Source organism: Durio zibethinus, unplaced genomic scaffold (assembly GCF_047325235.1).
Source record: "Durio zibethinus cultivar Kanyao isolate XHJ-2024 unplaced genomic scaffold, ASM4732523v1 HiC_scaffold_157, whole genome shotgun sequence".
NCBI classification, from domain to species: Eukaryota; Viridiplantae; Streptophyta; class Magnoliopsida; order Malvales; family Malvaceae; genus Durio; species Durio zibethinus.
Window position 1 is genome coordinate 26,671 of NW_028322780.1, and position 15,830 is coordinate 42,500.

General features: G+C 31.3%; 1 protein-coding gene across 1 annotated transcript; it reads left to right on the plus strand.

The window, feature by feature from the left end:
• The first annotated feature begins 2,123 nt into the window (after positions 1-2,123).
• On the plus strand, positions 2,124-6,789 carry LOC149509524 (NAD(P)H-quinone oxidoreductase subunit H, chloroplastic). Its single transcript, XM_089757706.1, has 2 exons — positions 2,124-4,293; positions 5,413-6,789. The coding sequence occupies exon 1, from the start codon at positions 2,558-2,560 to the stop codon at positions 3,737-3,739; it is 1,182 nt and encodes a 393-aa protein (XP_089613832.1). The 5' UTR covers positions 2,124-2,557; the 3' UTR covers positions 3,740-4,293; positions 5,413-6,789.
• The last annotated feature ends 9,041 nt before the right edge of the window (positions 6,790-15,830 follow it).

Genomic DNA, 15,830 nt, shown 5'->3' on the forward strand with positions numbered 1-15,830 from the left:
ACTGAATCAAGAACAAAAACGGAATCAAGAACAAAAATATAAAAAAGATAATTTTAAAAAACACTATAGATATAATTTATTATCATATATATTTATTATATATCAAGATATGAGGGACTCATATACTTATGGATCACCATTACAAGTAAATAAGAGGGAAGAGATTCCTTATAATTACAACATGGATAAACGAAAATTTTTTGATATATTGGGGGATATTCCTATCCATAATTATCTAACGGGGAAAACGGGGAAAACGGGGAAATTTTCGCATAGAAAATTTTTTAATTGGAGAATTCTTAATTTTTGTCTTAGAAATAAGACCGATATTGAGTCCTGGGTCGATACCAGTACCAAGAGTAAGAAGACCAGTACCAAGAGTAAGAAAACCAGTACCAAGAGTAAGAAAAATATTAAGACTGTGATTAATAATTTTAATAATTATCAAATATCGAATCTGGAACTTTGGTTCTTCCCAGAATTTGTGCTACTATATAATGCATATAAGGTTGAACCATGGATCATACCAATAAAACTACTTCTTTTCAATTTTAATTTTAATGGAAAAAAAGAGGATCTTGTATCAGATGCAAAAAAAAAAAGAAAATTTAGATCCGTTCTCTCAAATCAAGAAAAAGATGTTGAAGAAGATTATGGTAAATCATCCAATCAAGAAAAAGGTAAATCATCCAATCAAGAAAAAGGTAAATCATACAATCAAGAAAAAGATGTTGAAGAAGATTATGGTAAATCATCCAATCAAGAAAAAGGTAAATCATCCAATCAAGAAAAAGGTAAATCATACAATCAAGAAAAAGATGTTGAAGAAGATTATGGTAAATCATACAATGAAGAAAAAGGTAAATCATACAATCAAGAAAAAGATGTTGAAGAAGATTATGGTAAATCATACAATGAAGAAAAAGGTAAATCATACAATCAAGAAAAAGATGTTGAAGAAGATTATGGTAAATCATCCAATCAAGAAAAAGGTAAATCATACAATCAAGAAAAAGATGTTGAAGAAGATTATGGTAAATCATCCAATCAAGAAAAAGGTAAATCATACAATCAAGAAAAAGGTAAATCATCCAATCAAGAAAAAGGTAAATCATCCAATCAAGAAAAAGGTAAATCAGATCAAGAAAAAGGTAAATCAGACAATCAAGAAAAAGATGTTGAAGAAGATTCTGGTAAATCAAAAAAACATAGAAAGGAAGACGAGAGCAAGAGAGAAGCTCGTTTATTCCTACAAAAGTATTTGTATTTTCAATTCGGATGGGATGCTGATTCTTTCGATGAAAAAATAATCAAAAATATCAAAGCATATTCTTTCATTCTTGGCCTGATAAATATGAATGAAACTTTTCTATACTCTGTTAGAAGAGGAGGAACGAATCTGGATATTTTGATGGATTCGGCGGATAAGTTACTTTTAACTTATCAATACCTACTCAAAAAAGGAGTATTGATTATCGAACCAATTCGCCGGTATGTAGAAATTGATGGACAATTTATTCTATATCAAACTATAAGTATTTCATTGGTTCATAAAAATAAACATGAAATTAATCAAAGACGCAAAAAAAAAAAAAGACGCAAAAAAAAAAACTATATTGAAAAAAATAATTTTGATGAATCCATTGCAAGACATCAAAAAATGACTGAAAATAAAGACAAAAATCATTATGATTTGTTTATTCCTGAAAATATTTTATCCCCTAACCACCGGAGAGAATTGCGAATTCGAATTTCTTTCAATTCAAGGGATAAAAATGGTATGCATAGAAATCCAGTATTTTTAAATAATGTAAAAAACTGTGGTCAAGTTTTGAATAAAAACAAACATCTTGATAGTGATAAAAAGAAACTAATTAAATTAAAGTTCTTTCTTTGGCCCAATTATCGATTAGAAGATTTAGCTTGTATGAATCGCTATTGGTTTAATAGTAATAATGGCAGTCGTTTCAGTATGGTAAGGATACATATGTATCCGCGTTTGAAAATTCGTCAATGGTACATTTTTCCATATATTATGATTGAAAACCGGATTGATTAATTTTATTTGAAAAAATTATAAAGTTCATAACGAACTTAAAATCATTGTGCATATTAAAATGAATGGTATTATTATTATTACTGATCAGTAAAATTCACATTCAAAAAAAGGGGGAGAGAAATTTTTGTTTTATGGTAAAAAATTCATTCATCTCAGTTATTTTTCAAGAAAAAAAAGAAGAAAACAAGGGGTCCGTTGAATTTCAAATAGTCAGTTTCACCAATAAGATACGAAGACTTACTTCACATTTGGAATTGCACAAAAAAGACTATTTATCTCAGAGAGGTCTACGTAAAATTCTAGGAAAACGTCAACGGCTTCTGTCTTATTTATCAAAGAAAAATAACATACGTTATAAAGAATTAATTAGTGAGTTGGATATTCGGGAATCAAAAAATCGTTAATTTGATTGAATTAGTCGATTTATTATATTTTTCATTTTGATGTACTTCTTTTCGTTTTCAACAATTCATGTAAGAATGAATCGAGGAAAAACTTATGAATCTATCAGCTACAGAAAAAGACCTTATGATAGTCAATATGGGACCTCACCACCCATCAATGCACGGTGTTCTTCGTCTCATCGTTACTCTAGATGGTGAAGATGTTGTTGACTGTGAACCAATATTAGGTTATTTACACAGAGGAATGGAAAAAATTGCGGAAAACCGAACAATTATACAATATTTGCCTTATGTAACACGTTGGGATTATTTAGCCACTATGTTCACGGAAGCAATAACCGTAAATGGACCAGAACAATTGGGCAATATTCAAGTCCCTAAAAGAGCCAGCTATATCAGAGTAATTATGTTGGAGTTGAGTCGTATAGCTTCTCATCTATTATGGCTTGGACCTTTTATGGCCGATATTGGTGCACAGACCCCCTTTTTCTATATTTTCAGAGAAAGAGAATTAGTATATGATCTATTCGAAGCTGCCACCGGTATGAGAATGATGCATAATTATTTTCGTATCGGAGGAGTAGCGGCCGATCTACCCTATGGCTGGATAGATAAATGTTTGGATTTCTGTGATTATTTTTTAACAGGAATTGTTGAATATCAAAAACTTATTACGCGAAATCCTATTTTTTTAGAACGAGTTGAAGGGGTAGGGGTTATTGGTGGAGAAGAAGCAATAAATTGGGGTCTATCCGGCCCAATGCTACGAGCCTCTGGAATCAAATGGGATCTTCGTAAAGTTGATCATTATGAGTGTTACGACGAATTTGATTGGGAAATCCAGTGGCAAAAAGAAGGAGATTCATTAGCTCGTTATTTAGTCCGAATCAGTGAAATGACGGAATCCATAAAAATAATTCAACAGGCCCTGGAAGGAATTCCGGGGGGTCCCTATGAGAATTTAGAAATCCGATGTTTTGATCGAGAAAGGGATCCAGAATGGAATGATTTTGAATATCGATTCATTAGTAAAAAACCTTCTCCTACATTTGAATTACCGAGACAAGAACTTTATGCGAGAATGGAAGCCCCAAAGGGAGAATTAGGAATTTTTCTGATAGGAGATCAAAGTGGTTTTCCTTGGAGATGGAAAATTCGCCCGCCGGGTTTTATCAATTTGCAAATTCTTCCTCAGTTAGTTAAAAGAATGAAATTGGCTGATATTATGACGATACTAGGTAGCATAGATATCATTATGGGAGAAGTTGATCGTTGAAATGATAATTTATACAACAGAAGTAGAAGATATCAATTCCTTTTACAGATTGGAATCCTTAAAAGAGGTCTATGGGATCATATGGATGTTTGTCCCTATTTTGACTCTTGTATTGGGAATCACAATAGGTGTACTAGTAATTGTATGGTTAGAAAGAGAAATATCTGCAGGAATACAACAACGTATTGGGCCTGAATACGCCGGCCCTTTGGGAATTCTTCAAGCTCTAGCAGATGGAACAAAACTGCTTTTCAAAGAGAATATTCTTCCATCTAGAGGAAATACTCGTTTATTCCGTATTGGACCGTCTATAGCAGTCATATCCATTTTACTAAGTTTTTCAGTAATTCCTTTTAGCTCTCGCCTTATTTTAGCCGATCTCAATATCGGTATTTTTTTATGGATTGCCATTTCAAGTATTGCTCCTGTTGGACTTCTTATGTCAGGATACGGATCAAATAATAAATATTCCTTTTTAGGTGGTCTGCGAGCTGCTGCTCAATCGATTAGTTATGAAATACCATTAACTCTATGTGTTTTATCAATATCTCTACGTGCGATTCGTTGAAATATAAACTTTTCTTTTCCCTATTCCTTTCGTTCTATAAAATAAGCTGAATGGATTGAATAGATATCTTCGTTATTTTATTATCCTTCAGGTTGATAAACTAAATTAGATAGTTATATATGAGTGAAAGAAAGCAGCTTATAAATTCGCAGTAAATTAAACAAAAAAAAATTTAATCTCATTTCCTATGTACAAGAGTTAAGTGGAAGAAAACATAAGTGGAAGAAGTCTTTACCCCAAGACGGGTTGATTAGTCAATCTAGCTTGAAGCGGGCTCAAAAGATCAACCGTATAGAGTTTTGGCTATCCTTTGTATAGATTCCCATACATGTATTGCCAAACCAAACGGGGGATTGAACAAAAAAATGAGTGGATGGTTAGGAACACCAAAATACACAAAGGATTAGTAATGGAGATTATGTAAATTATATAAAAAGGATATTTCTGGATAACATAAAAAGAATACTAATTGGGGCTTTAAATTAGTAGAAATGAGTAGGCAGTACTACCCACGATTCCGGTCCAGAGTATGCTCCTATCCACCGATTAAAGTAATGACTATCAGGAACGAAATAATCCTTTACTATTTTTTAGTTTAAGCCCCCATTCGTAATTTTCTCAGATCAGAAAGAAGAATAGGAACGAAAAAGAAAGAATAAAAAATAAATATTTTTTTTTTTTTATTCTTTCTTTCATATATATAGAGAGATATAATCTGTGTCATGATTTATGAGCTAATGTAATATTTAATTTTTTTCGTAATCGAAAACAATGGGTTGAAATATCTATTGATATTTCTACAAGAAGTATTTTATTGAAGGCTTAAGTTATTACTCAACAAATAAAAATTGAAATTAGTAACGGGCGAGATCAATTCAGAAGCACTTTTTTTATTCTTCATAATATAGCAGACAGAATTCCATTGGTATAATTTTGGACCTTCCAATCCATTTTTTCTCTATCTATTCTACAACCATACGAAGAGAAATAATACTGATTCGGTCCTTAAATTTATTTGTGACCCACGAGGAGCCGTATGAGTTGAAAACCTCATGTACGGTTTTGGACTAGCGATGGGAACAGTGATGTTATCATCGACTATAATTATCTAACAGCTCAAGTACAGTTGATATAGTTGAGGCGCAATCAAAATATGGGGTTTGGGGATGGAATTTGTGGCGTCAGCCAATAGGGTTTATCGTTTTTCTAATTTCTTCTCTAGCAGAATGTGAGAGATTACCTTTTGATTTACCAGAAGCCGAGGAAGAATTAGTAGCAGGGTATCAAACCGAATATTCGGGTATCAAATTTGGTTTATTTTATGTTGCTTCCTATCTAAATCTATTACTTTCTTCCTTATTTGTAACAGTTCTTTACTTGGGGGGTTGGAATATTTCCATTCCGTACGTATTCGTCCCTGAGCTATTTGAAATAAATAAAATGAATGGAATCTTTGGAACGACAATTGGTATCTTTATTACATTAGCTAAAACTTATTTGTTTTTGTTTATTTCTATCGCAACAAGATGGACTTTACCTAGGTTAAGAATGGACCAATTATTAAATCTTGGATGGAAATTTCTTTTACCCATTTCTCTCGGTAATCTATTATTAACAACTTCTTTCCAACTTCTTTCACTGTAAAGAAAAAAAGAATACGAGATTCATGACTTGGTTCAAACAAGAGAAAGAAACAAACATAAAATTATTCATAGATATTCACGATATGTTCCCTATGGTAACTGGGTTCATGAATTATGGCCACCAAACAGTCCGAGCAGCAAGGTACATTGGTCAAGGTTTCATGATTACCTTATCCCACGCAAATCGTTTACCTGTAACTATTCAATACCCTTATGAAAAATTAATCGCATCAGAGCGTTTCCGTGGGCGAATCCATTTTGAATTTGATAAATGCATTGCTTGTGAAGTATGTGTTCGTGTATGCCCTATAGATCTGCCTGTTGTTGATTGGAAATTTGAAACGGATATTAGAAAAAAACGATTGCTTAATTACAGTATTGATTTCGGAATTTGTATATTTTGTGGTAACTGCGTTGAGTATTGTCCAACAAATTGTTTATCAATGACTGAAGAATATGAACTTTCTACTTACGACCGTCACGAATTGAATTATAATCAAATTGCTTTGGGCCGTTTACCAATGTCAGTAATTGACGATTATACAATTCGAACAATTTTGAATTCGCCTCAAAGAAAAACTGAGTAAGTAAACCTCCTATTCTATTAAAGAGAAATTTCCAATTCTTTTAAGGTTCCGTTTTGGTTTAAGTTAAAAGAATATTTGGTTTGACTTAAAAGAATGAGGCCTTTACTCTTTGTTTGGTCAATAAATAAAAATTCAATTACAAATTAACTGGTTGATAAGAATTTCGAATTCATTTTTCTTGAAAATCTATTAATATATTCGTAATTATTTCGAAATATATAGTTTCAAAAAACAAAATACCCTTTCGAACCGAACAAAAAAAAAGAATTAAAAACGAAACAATAATTGTACTTAGATCAATTCACACCTAATAGATTAGGATTTTATTCAATTAGGAACGTATCATAAAAAAAAAATTCCTGGTCGGGTCAATAAGATCATGAAAAGCATTTCGATTTATTTATCTCTTATTTTACATATAATGGATTTGCCTGGACCAATACACGATTTTCTTTTAGTTTTTCTGGGATCGGGTCTTATATTAGGGGGCCTGGGAGTGGTATTACTTACCAATCCAATTTTTTCTGCCTTTTCATTGGGATTGGTTCTTGTTTGTATATCCTTATTCTATATTCTCTCAAATTCTCATTTTGTAGCTGCTGCCCAGCTTCTTATTTATGTGGGAGCCATAAATGTTTTAATCCTATTTGCTGTGATGTTCATGAATGGTTCAGAATATTATAAAAATTTTAATCTGTGGACCATTGGGAATGGCCTTACTTCGTTGATTTGTACAAGTATTCTTGTTTCGCTAATTACTACTATATTAGATACATCATGGTACGGGATTATTTGGACTACAAGATCAAACCAAATTATAGAACAAGATTTGATAAGTAATAGTCAACAAATTGGAATTCATTTAGCAACAGATTTTTTTCTTCCATTTGAATTCATTTCACTAATTCTTTTAGTTGCTTTGATAGGTGCAATTGCTGTGGCTCGTCAGTAATAAATCTTTCTAACTAGGAATAGCAAGCAATCCAAATTAAACTTTTTTCTGTCTTATCGCATCTATTTTCCTTGAATTCTTGTTCGTGTATAAAATATAAAATAGAAATTCGTTTATTCGAGATATTTCCAATATATTCTTTTTGTTATATTCTATTCTAGTCAATCAAATCCGTTGAATTATTGTTCATATTAAAATGAATCGAAATTGATAAGGAGTTGGTCAATGATGCTCGAACATATACTTGTTTTGAGTGCCTATTTATTTTCTATCGGTATTTATGGATTGATCACGAGTCGAAATATGGTTCGGGCCCTTATGTGTCTTGAACTTATACTGAATGCGGTTAATATAAATTTTGTAACATTTTCTGATTTTTTTGATAGTCGGCAATTAAAAGGAAATATTTTATCAATTTTTGTTATAGCTATTGCAGCCGCTGAAGCAGCTATTGGATCAGCTATTGTTTCCTCAATTTATCGTAACAGAAAATCAACGCGTATCAATCAATCAACTTTGTTGAATAAGTAATATTAATAATATTAAATTATAAGATTCACCAATTTGAATTAGCATGTCCAATATGTTGGAATCTACATCATGTTTTCGAAAACGTAAGAAATCAAAGTATCTTGGTCCTTTCTTATGAGTTGATCCCGAAGGAAATTGATTAGAAAATTTCTGGTAAATCGTTGATTCATCTGGTGTTTAACTATAATGATTCATTTACAAGTTTACTAGATTGAAATTTTATGATGTTCAAAAAATTATAGATCCCATGTCACATTCAGTAAAAATTTATGATACATGTATAGGGTGTACTCAATGTGTCCGAGCCTGCCCCACCGATGTGTTAGAAATGATACCTTGGGATGGATGTAAAGCTAAGCAAATTGCTTCCGCTCCAAGAACAGAAGACTGTGTTGGTTGTAAGAGATGTGAATCCGCTTGTCCAACAGATTTCTTGAGCGTTCGAGTTTATTTATGGCATGAAACAACTCGAAGTATGGGTCTAGCTTATTGATACGTTCCCGAAAACCCCACTTGAATACATTTTGAATCCATTTTATTTTTTTTTTACTGAAAAAACCCGTGCTCAAAAAAAATCTTTTTTGAGCACGGGTTTTTCTGGTCCAAGTGCATCTTGTCTTTACCACGAATTATTTTCCTTGGTTAACAATAATTGTAGTTTTACCAATATCTGCAGGTTCTTTAATTTTCTTTCTTCCTCATAGAGGAAATAAGCTAATTAAGTGGTATACTATGTGTATATGCATATTTGAACTCCTTCTAACAACCTATGCATTTTGTTATCATTTCCGATTGGACGATCCATTAATCCAGCTGGAGGAAGATTATAAATGGATAAATTTTTTTGATTTTTACTGGAGATTGGGAATAGATGGACTTTCTATAGGGCCCATTTTACTGACAGGATTTATCACTACTTTAGCTACTTTGGCGGCTTGGCCAGTTACTCGAGATTCGCGATTATTCCATTTCTTGATGCTAGCAATGTACAGTGGTCAAATAGGATCATTTTCTTCTCGAGACCTTTTACTTTTTTTCATCATGTGGGAGTTCGAATTAATTCCCGTTTATCTACTTCTATCCATGTGGGGGGGAAAGAAACGTCTGTACTCGGCTACAAAATTTATTTTGTACACTGCGGGGGGTTCCATTTTTTTATTAATAGGAGTTTTGGGTATCGGTTTATACGGTTCTAATGAACCAACATTAAATTTTGAAACATTAGCTAATCAATCGTATCCTGTCGCACTGGAAATCATATTCTATATTGGATTTCTTATTGCTTTTGCTGTCAAATCGCCGATTATACCCTTACATACGTGGTTACCAGACACCCATGGGGAGGCACATTACAGTACTTGTATGCTTCTAGCCGGAATTTTATTAAAAATGGGAGCGTATGGATTAGTTCGCATCAATATGGAATTATTACCCCACGCTCATTCCATATTTTCTCCCTGGTTGATAATAGTGGGTACAATGCAAATAATTTATGCAGCTTCAACATCTCTTGGTCAACGGAATTTAAAAAAAAGAATAGCCTATTCCTCCGTATCTCATATGGGTTTCATAATTATAGGAATTGGCTCTATAACTGATACGGGACTCAACGGAGCTATTTTACAAATAATATCTCATGGATTTATCGGTGCTGCACTTTTTTTCTTGGCAGGAACGAGTTATGATAGAATGCGTCTTTTTTATCTCGACGAAATGGGTGGAATGGCTATTCCGATTCCAAAAATATTTACGATGTTCAGTATCTTATCGATGGCTTCTCTTGCATTACCGGGCATGAGTGGTTTTGTTGCAGAGTTGATAGTCTTTTTTGGAATAATTACCAGCCAAAAATATTTTTTAATGCCAAAAATACTAATTACTTTCGTAATGTCAATTGGAATGATATTAACTCCTATTTATTCATTATCTATGTCACGTCAAATGTTCTATGGATACAAGCTATTTAATGCTCAAAGTTCTTATTTTTTTGATTCTGGACCACGAGAGTTATTTGTTTCGATCTCTATCTTTCTACCAGTAATAGGTATTGGTATTTATCCGGATTTTGTCCTCTCATTATCAGGTGAGAAGGTCGAAACTATTCTATATAATTATTTTTATAGATAGTTTTGATGAATAAAACAAAAAATCAAAAAGTAATCCTATGATTTTTAAAATTGTTCGTTGTACAGTGAAAAAAAAAAGAAAGAAGTCTTTTTTCTTCTCTTAAGTTTAAGTTAAGTAAAAAAAGGTAAAAGAATTAAATTGAATTTTAATCAGACATCTTTGGCTTTTGTTAGAACCTTTTGAATCAAGTAGTGGAGTGATTCAAAAGGTTCTTGACAGCTTACAATAAGTTTTCTTATATATACGCTGTCCTATCTTAGTATTTGTTAGGCTTAGCCTTTTTATTCAATTCAATTAGATGTTAATGTAAATGAACCATAACTATGTAAACCTATTCCTAATAGATTGACCCCAAAATAGCATATCCAAATTATAAGAAATCCCATAGAAGCCACAAGTGCGGAATTTACACCTTCCAAATTTTTATTTGTTCGGGTATGTAAATAAATCGCGAATACGGTCCAAGTAATAAATGCCCAAGTTTCCTTTGGGTCCCAATTCCAATATGATCCCCACGCCTCATTAGCCCATACGGCTCCCGAAAGAATTCCTATGGTTAAAAAGATAAACCCGAGACTAATAATACGATAACTCCAACGATCCAATTGTTGAGTCAATTGATACCTGTAAAAATTTTTAGAAGAAAGAAAATAAGTGTTTAATAAAACATTGCTTCTTTCATTCATGTATTGGATTTCGCCAAACGAAAATGACTGATTTAATAAATTATTGTTTTTACCAATAATTTTTATGGCTTTTCGAAATGTAATGACTAGAAGAGCTACTGATAATAATGATCCACATAAAAGAGCTGCATAGCCTAATACCATCATACTTACGTGCATCATTAACCACTGGGATTGGAGAGCAGGCGCTAATATTGCGGATTGATGCATTTTGGTTAAAAGACCCGAAGTGGCAAAGCCTTGGGTAAAAATAACACTTGGTGCGGTTATTGCGCTTAAATCATTTTTACGCTTTTTAAAATAGTAAACCATATGAATAAGGGAGAAACCCCATGAAAGAAAGATTAATGATTCATATAAATCACTTAATGGGAAATGTCCTGAATAAATCCAACGAGTGACTAATAATCCTGTTATACAGAAAAAGGTAACTATCATGCCCTTTTCTGATGAATCATATAGTCCTACGACTTCATCGACTAATAAGAATAAGGTTAAAAAATGAATTGTAATTACAATTGAAACGACCGAAAAGGATATGAGTTAATATATGCTCTAAAGTTGAAAAAATCATAAGAATTCTGAAAAAAGCGAGGGTTTCTAGATTTTATGGAATGGAAATCAGGAATTAAATTCATTATAGGACTTATTCTATCTCTTTTAGAAGATACTATGCCGCTACTCGGACTCGAACCGAGATGCTCTAGCACTGCTTCCTAAGAGCAGCGTGTCTACCGATTTCACCATAGCGGCTTGCTCGAAATCATAATAAGCCATTTTTTATTCAATCGTCGAGATTGAAGGTGAAGGGGTCAATTCAATGTAAAATGTAAAAGAAGCATTTAATTTAAATTGATGAATAAAAACTCGTTTAAATAGCAATTTGAAGGTTCAAAAAGAATCTTTATTATTTATCGTTTTATTTAATTATCCTTTTTTTTATTTAATATTTAATTTAATATTTAATTATTTCAACAGAGATTTTATAGTTTGTGTTTTCCTAAAAGAGAACTCCTCTATTGTAACTAAACTAACTAGTTGTAACTTCAATTCATAGATAGAATTCAACAAAAAAATGTTCTTTATCATTTTAATTTTTTAATGATTCATCTCTCATTCTTTTATATGATTTTTATGAATCTATAAAAAAAAAAATGCTTATCAATTGAATGAATAAATGAATGAAAAAATATTATTTTTAGAGATCACAATTTCAGCACCACATCCAATGATTTCAAAAGATTTATGTAATTTGCATAGCTTTGTATTAATCGTTAGGATTTTGCGTTTTAAGGATTTATCAAACCAACTAGATATTGGGTTGTACACGTTACGTTATATAAAAAGCGTTTCGATTCCTGTCATAATTGTACCATACTTCAAAAAAGTATTTCGAATTTCGAATTCTAAAAATATGTCTTGATTCATCTTCTTATACAAACATAGAATTTTTTTAGATCATTTTAAATTGATACATTATTTGTATATCCACTAAATTATAAAGGGAGTTTTCTCAATTGGGTTGAAAGCAAGGGAAGGATATATAGTAATTCAGAGAAATAATGATTCATAAAGTTACAAAATTGAAACTTAATGGATTAGTTTCAACAACCCAGTTAAAGCTCTTATATATATGTGCTCCGATATAGCTATAGTATAAATATACAAATTTTTATTATTTAATTATTTAATTATTTATTATTATAAATTGAAATTGAATATTATAAAAATAACAAATTATTATAACACTAAGATACCAAATGGGGCGATGGGGAAAATGAGAATCCCCATCCCGGAAATGAAAAAAAAAAAGATATTCAAAAAAGAAAACCTTTGTATCTTATTCGAGTTAAACCAATTCAGATTAAAAAAAAATTATTTGTCGTACAAAAAAACTTTTTGAATTACCCGTAAAAATAGATCTCGATAATGAAAAAGCTTTCAACGCCGCCCAATATCCTTTCTTTTTCCAAACATTTTTTCGAATACGCTTTTTTGATGTAGAAGTACGTTTTTTTGGAACTGCCATTCAAAAAAAAGGTTATTTAGTGCTATAGTTGGATGTCAAAGACATCTATTTTTAAAACAAAATGATCGGTGTCTTTATGTCATTATTTATCTATTCCTATAGATTTTCTAGATTAATAGATTTTCTAGATTATAATTATCTATATACTACTATATAAATTTCATAAGAACTAAATAGAGATGGGAAAATAACATAAAATGCTTCTATTCTAGAAAAAAAAAAAAAAAAAAATATGATATAACCTTTTTTTATTTATATTCCATACACTATCCAGAAAAAAAGAAGAATTTGTATTTAATTTATTGGTACCTTTCTTTTTTATATCTCCATTCAAATCTATAGGATAGATTAGGATCTATTATGATATATAAATTGAATTGATGAAATCAAAAAAACGTAAAAAAGAGTCTTTCCTTCTCTATCTCTGCCTATTTTTTTTGTCGTCCTACATTTATAATTTATACATCTCCATTTATACACGAAAAATACATCAAAACAAAAAAATGTAAAAAAACCATTTTATTTACCTAATAAAAAACAAACTTGAATTTTTTTCTATTAATTGGTAATTGGTCAAGCTCGAAGAGAGAGTATGCCCAATTTTCATTTTCAATCAAATTCGAATGAGACTCGTAATTAATCTGTTAAAGGATACATAATTTTGAAAAAAAAAAAGAATATTTTTTTTTTCCATTAGTAACTCGGTGATATCATTTGATTACTTCTAACTTCGAAATTTGAATATTTTTGAAATATTTGAGAAAGATTAAAAGATTAATAATAGAAAATTCCAGTTAACTTTGTAATATCTTGATTGTATTATTGCTCCCTTTCCATCAAAAGAGATAAGAGCCGGTGAATCAGAAACGATTAATTAAGAAAGAATAAGAAAAAAGTTTTTATGGAGCATACATATCAATATTCATGGATCATACCTTTTGTGCCACTTCCAATTCCTATTTTAATAGGAATGGGACTCCTACTTTTTCCGACGGCAACAAAAAATCTTCGTCGTATGTGGGCTTTTCCCAATATTTTATTGTTAAGTATAGTTATGATTTTTTCGGTCGATCTGTCTATTCAGCAAATAAATAGAAGTTCTATCTATCAATATGGATGGTCTTGGACCATCAATAATGATTTTTCTTTCGAGTTTGGCTACTTTATTGATTCACTTACCTCTATTATGTCAATATTAATCACTACTGTTGGAATTTTTGTTCTTATTTATAGTGACAATTATATGTCTCATGATCAAGGATATTTGAGATTTTTTGCTTATATGAGTTTATTCAATACTTCAATGTTGGGATTAGTTACTAGTTCTAATTTGATACAAATTTATATTTTTTGGGAATTGGTTGGAATGTGTTCTTATCTATTAATAGGGTTTTGGTTCACACGACCTGTTGCGGCAAACGCTTGTCAAAAAGCGTTTGTAACTAATCGGATAGGCGATTTTGGTTTATTATTAGGAATCTTAGGTTTTTATTGGATAACGGGAAGTTTCGAATTTCAAGATTTGTTCGAAATATTTAATAACGTGATTTATAATAATGAGGTTCATTTTTTATTTGTTACTTTATGTGCCTCTTTATTATTTGCCGGCGCAGTTGCTAAATCTGCGCAGTTTCCCCTTCATGTATGGTTACCTGATGCCATGGAGGGGCCTACTCCTATTTCGGCTCTTATACATGCTGCCACTATGGTAGCAGCGGGAATTTTTCTTGTAGCCCGCCTTCTTCCTCTTTTCATAGTTATACCTTACATAATGAATCTAATATCTTTGATAGGTATAATAACAGTATTATTAGGGGCTACTTTAGCTCTTGCTCAAAAAGATATTAAGAGGGGTTTAGCCTATTCTACAATGTCCCAACTGGGTTATATGATGGTAGCTCTAGGTATGGGGTCTTATCGAGCCGCTTTATTTCATTTGATTACTCATGCTTATTCGAAGGCATTGTTGTTTTTAGGATCCGGATCCATTATTCATTCCATGGAAGCTATTGTTGGATATTCTCCAGATAAAAGCCAGAATATGGTTTTTATGGGCGGTTTAAGAAAGCATGTGCCAATTACACAAATTGCTTTTTTAGTGGGTACACTTTCTCTTTGTGGTATTCCACCCCTTGCTTGTTTTTGGTCCAAAGATGAAATTCTTAGTGACAGTTGGTTGTATTCACCGATTTTTGCAATAATAGCTTGGTCCACGGCCGGATTAACAGCATTTTATATGTTTCGGATCTATTTACTTACTTTTGAAGGACATTTAAACATTAATTTTCAAAATTATAGTGGCAAAAAAGGTAGCTCCTTCTATTCAATAAAACTATGGGGTAAAAAAGAAGAGCAAACAATGATTAACAGAAATTTTCCTTTATCCCCTTTATTAACAATGAATAATTTATTAACAATGAATAATAATGAGAAGCCATATAGAATTGGTGGTAATGTAAAAAAAGGGGCTCTTATTACTATTACGAATTTTGGCTACAAGAAGGCTTTTTCTTATCCTCATGAATCGGATAATACTATGTTATTTCCTATGCTTATACTGGTTCTATTTACTTTTTTTGTTGGAGCCATAGCAATTCCTTTTAATCAAGAAGGAATACATTTGGATATATTATCCAAATTATTAACTCCATCTATAAATCTTTTACATCAAAATTCAAATGATTTTGAGGATTGGTATCAATTTTTAACAAATGCAACTTTTTCAGTGAGTATAGCTTGTTTTGGAATATTTACAGCATTCCTTTTATATAAGCCTTTTTATTCATCTTTACAAAATTTGAACTTACTAAATTCGTTTGCAAAAAGGGGTCCTAAAAGAATTTTCTTGGATAAAATAATATATTTGATATACGATTGGTCATATAATCGTGGTTACATAGATACGTTTTATTCAATATCCTTAACAAAAGGTATAAGAGGATTGTCCGAACTAACTCATTTTTTTGAT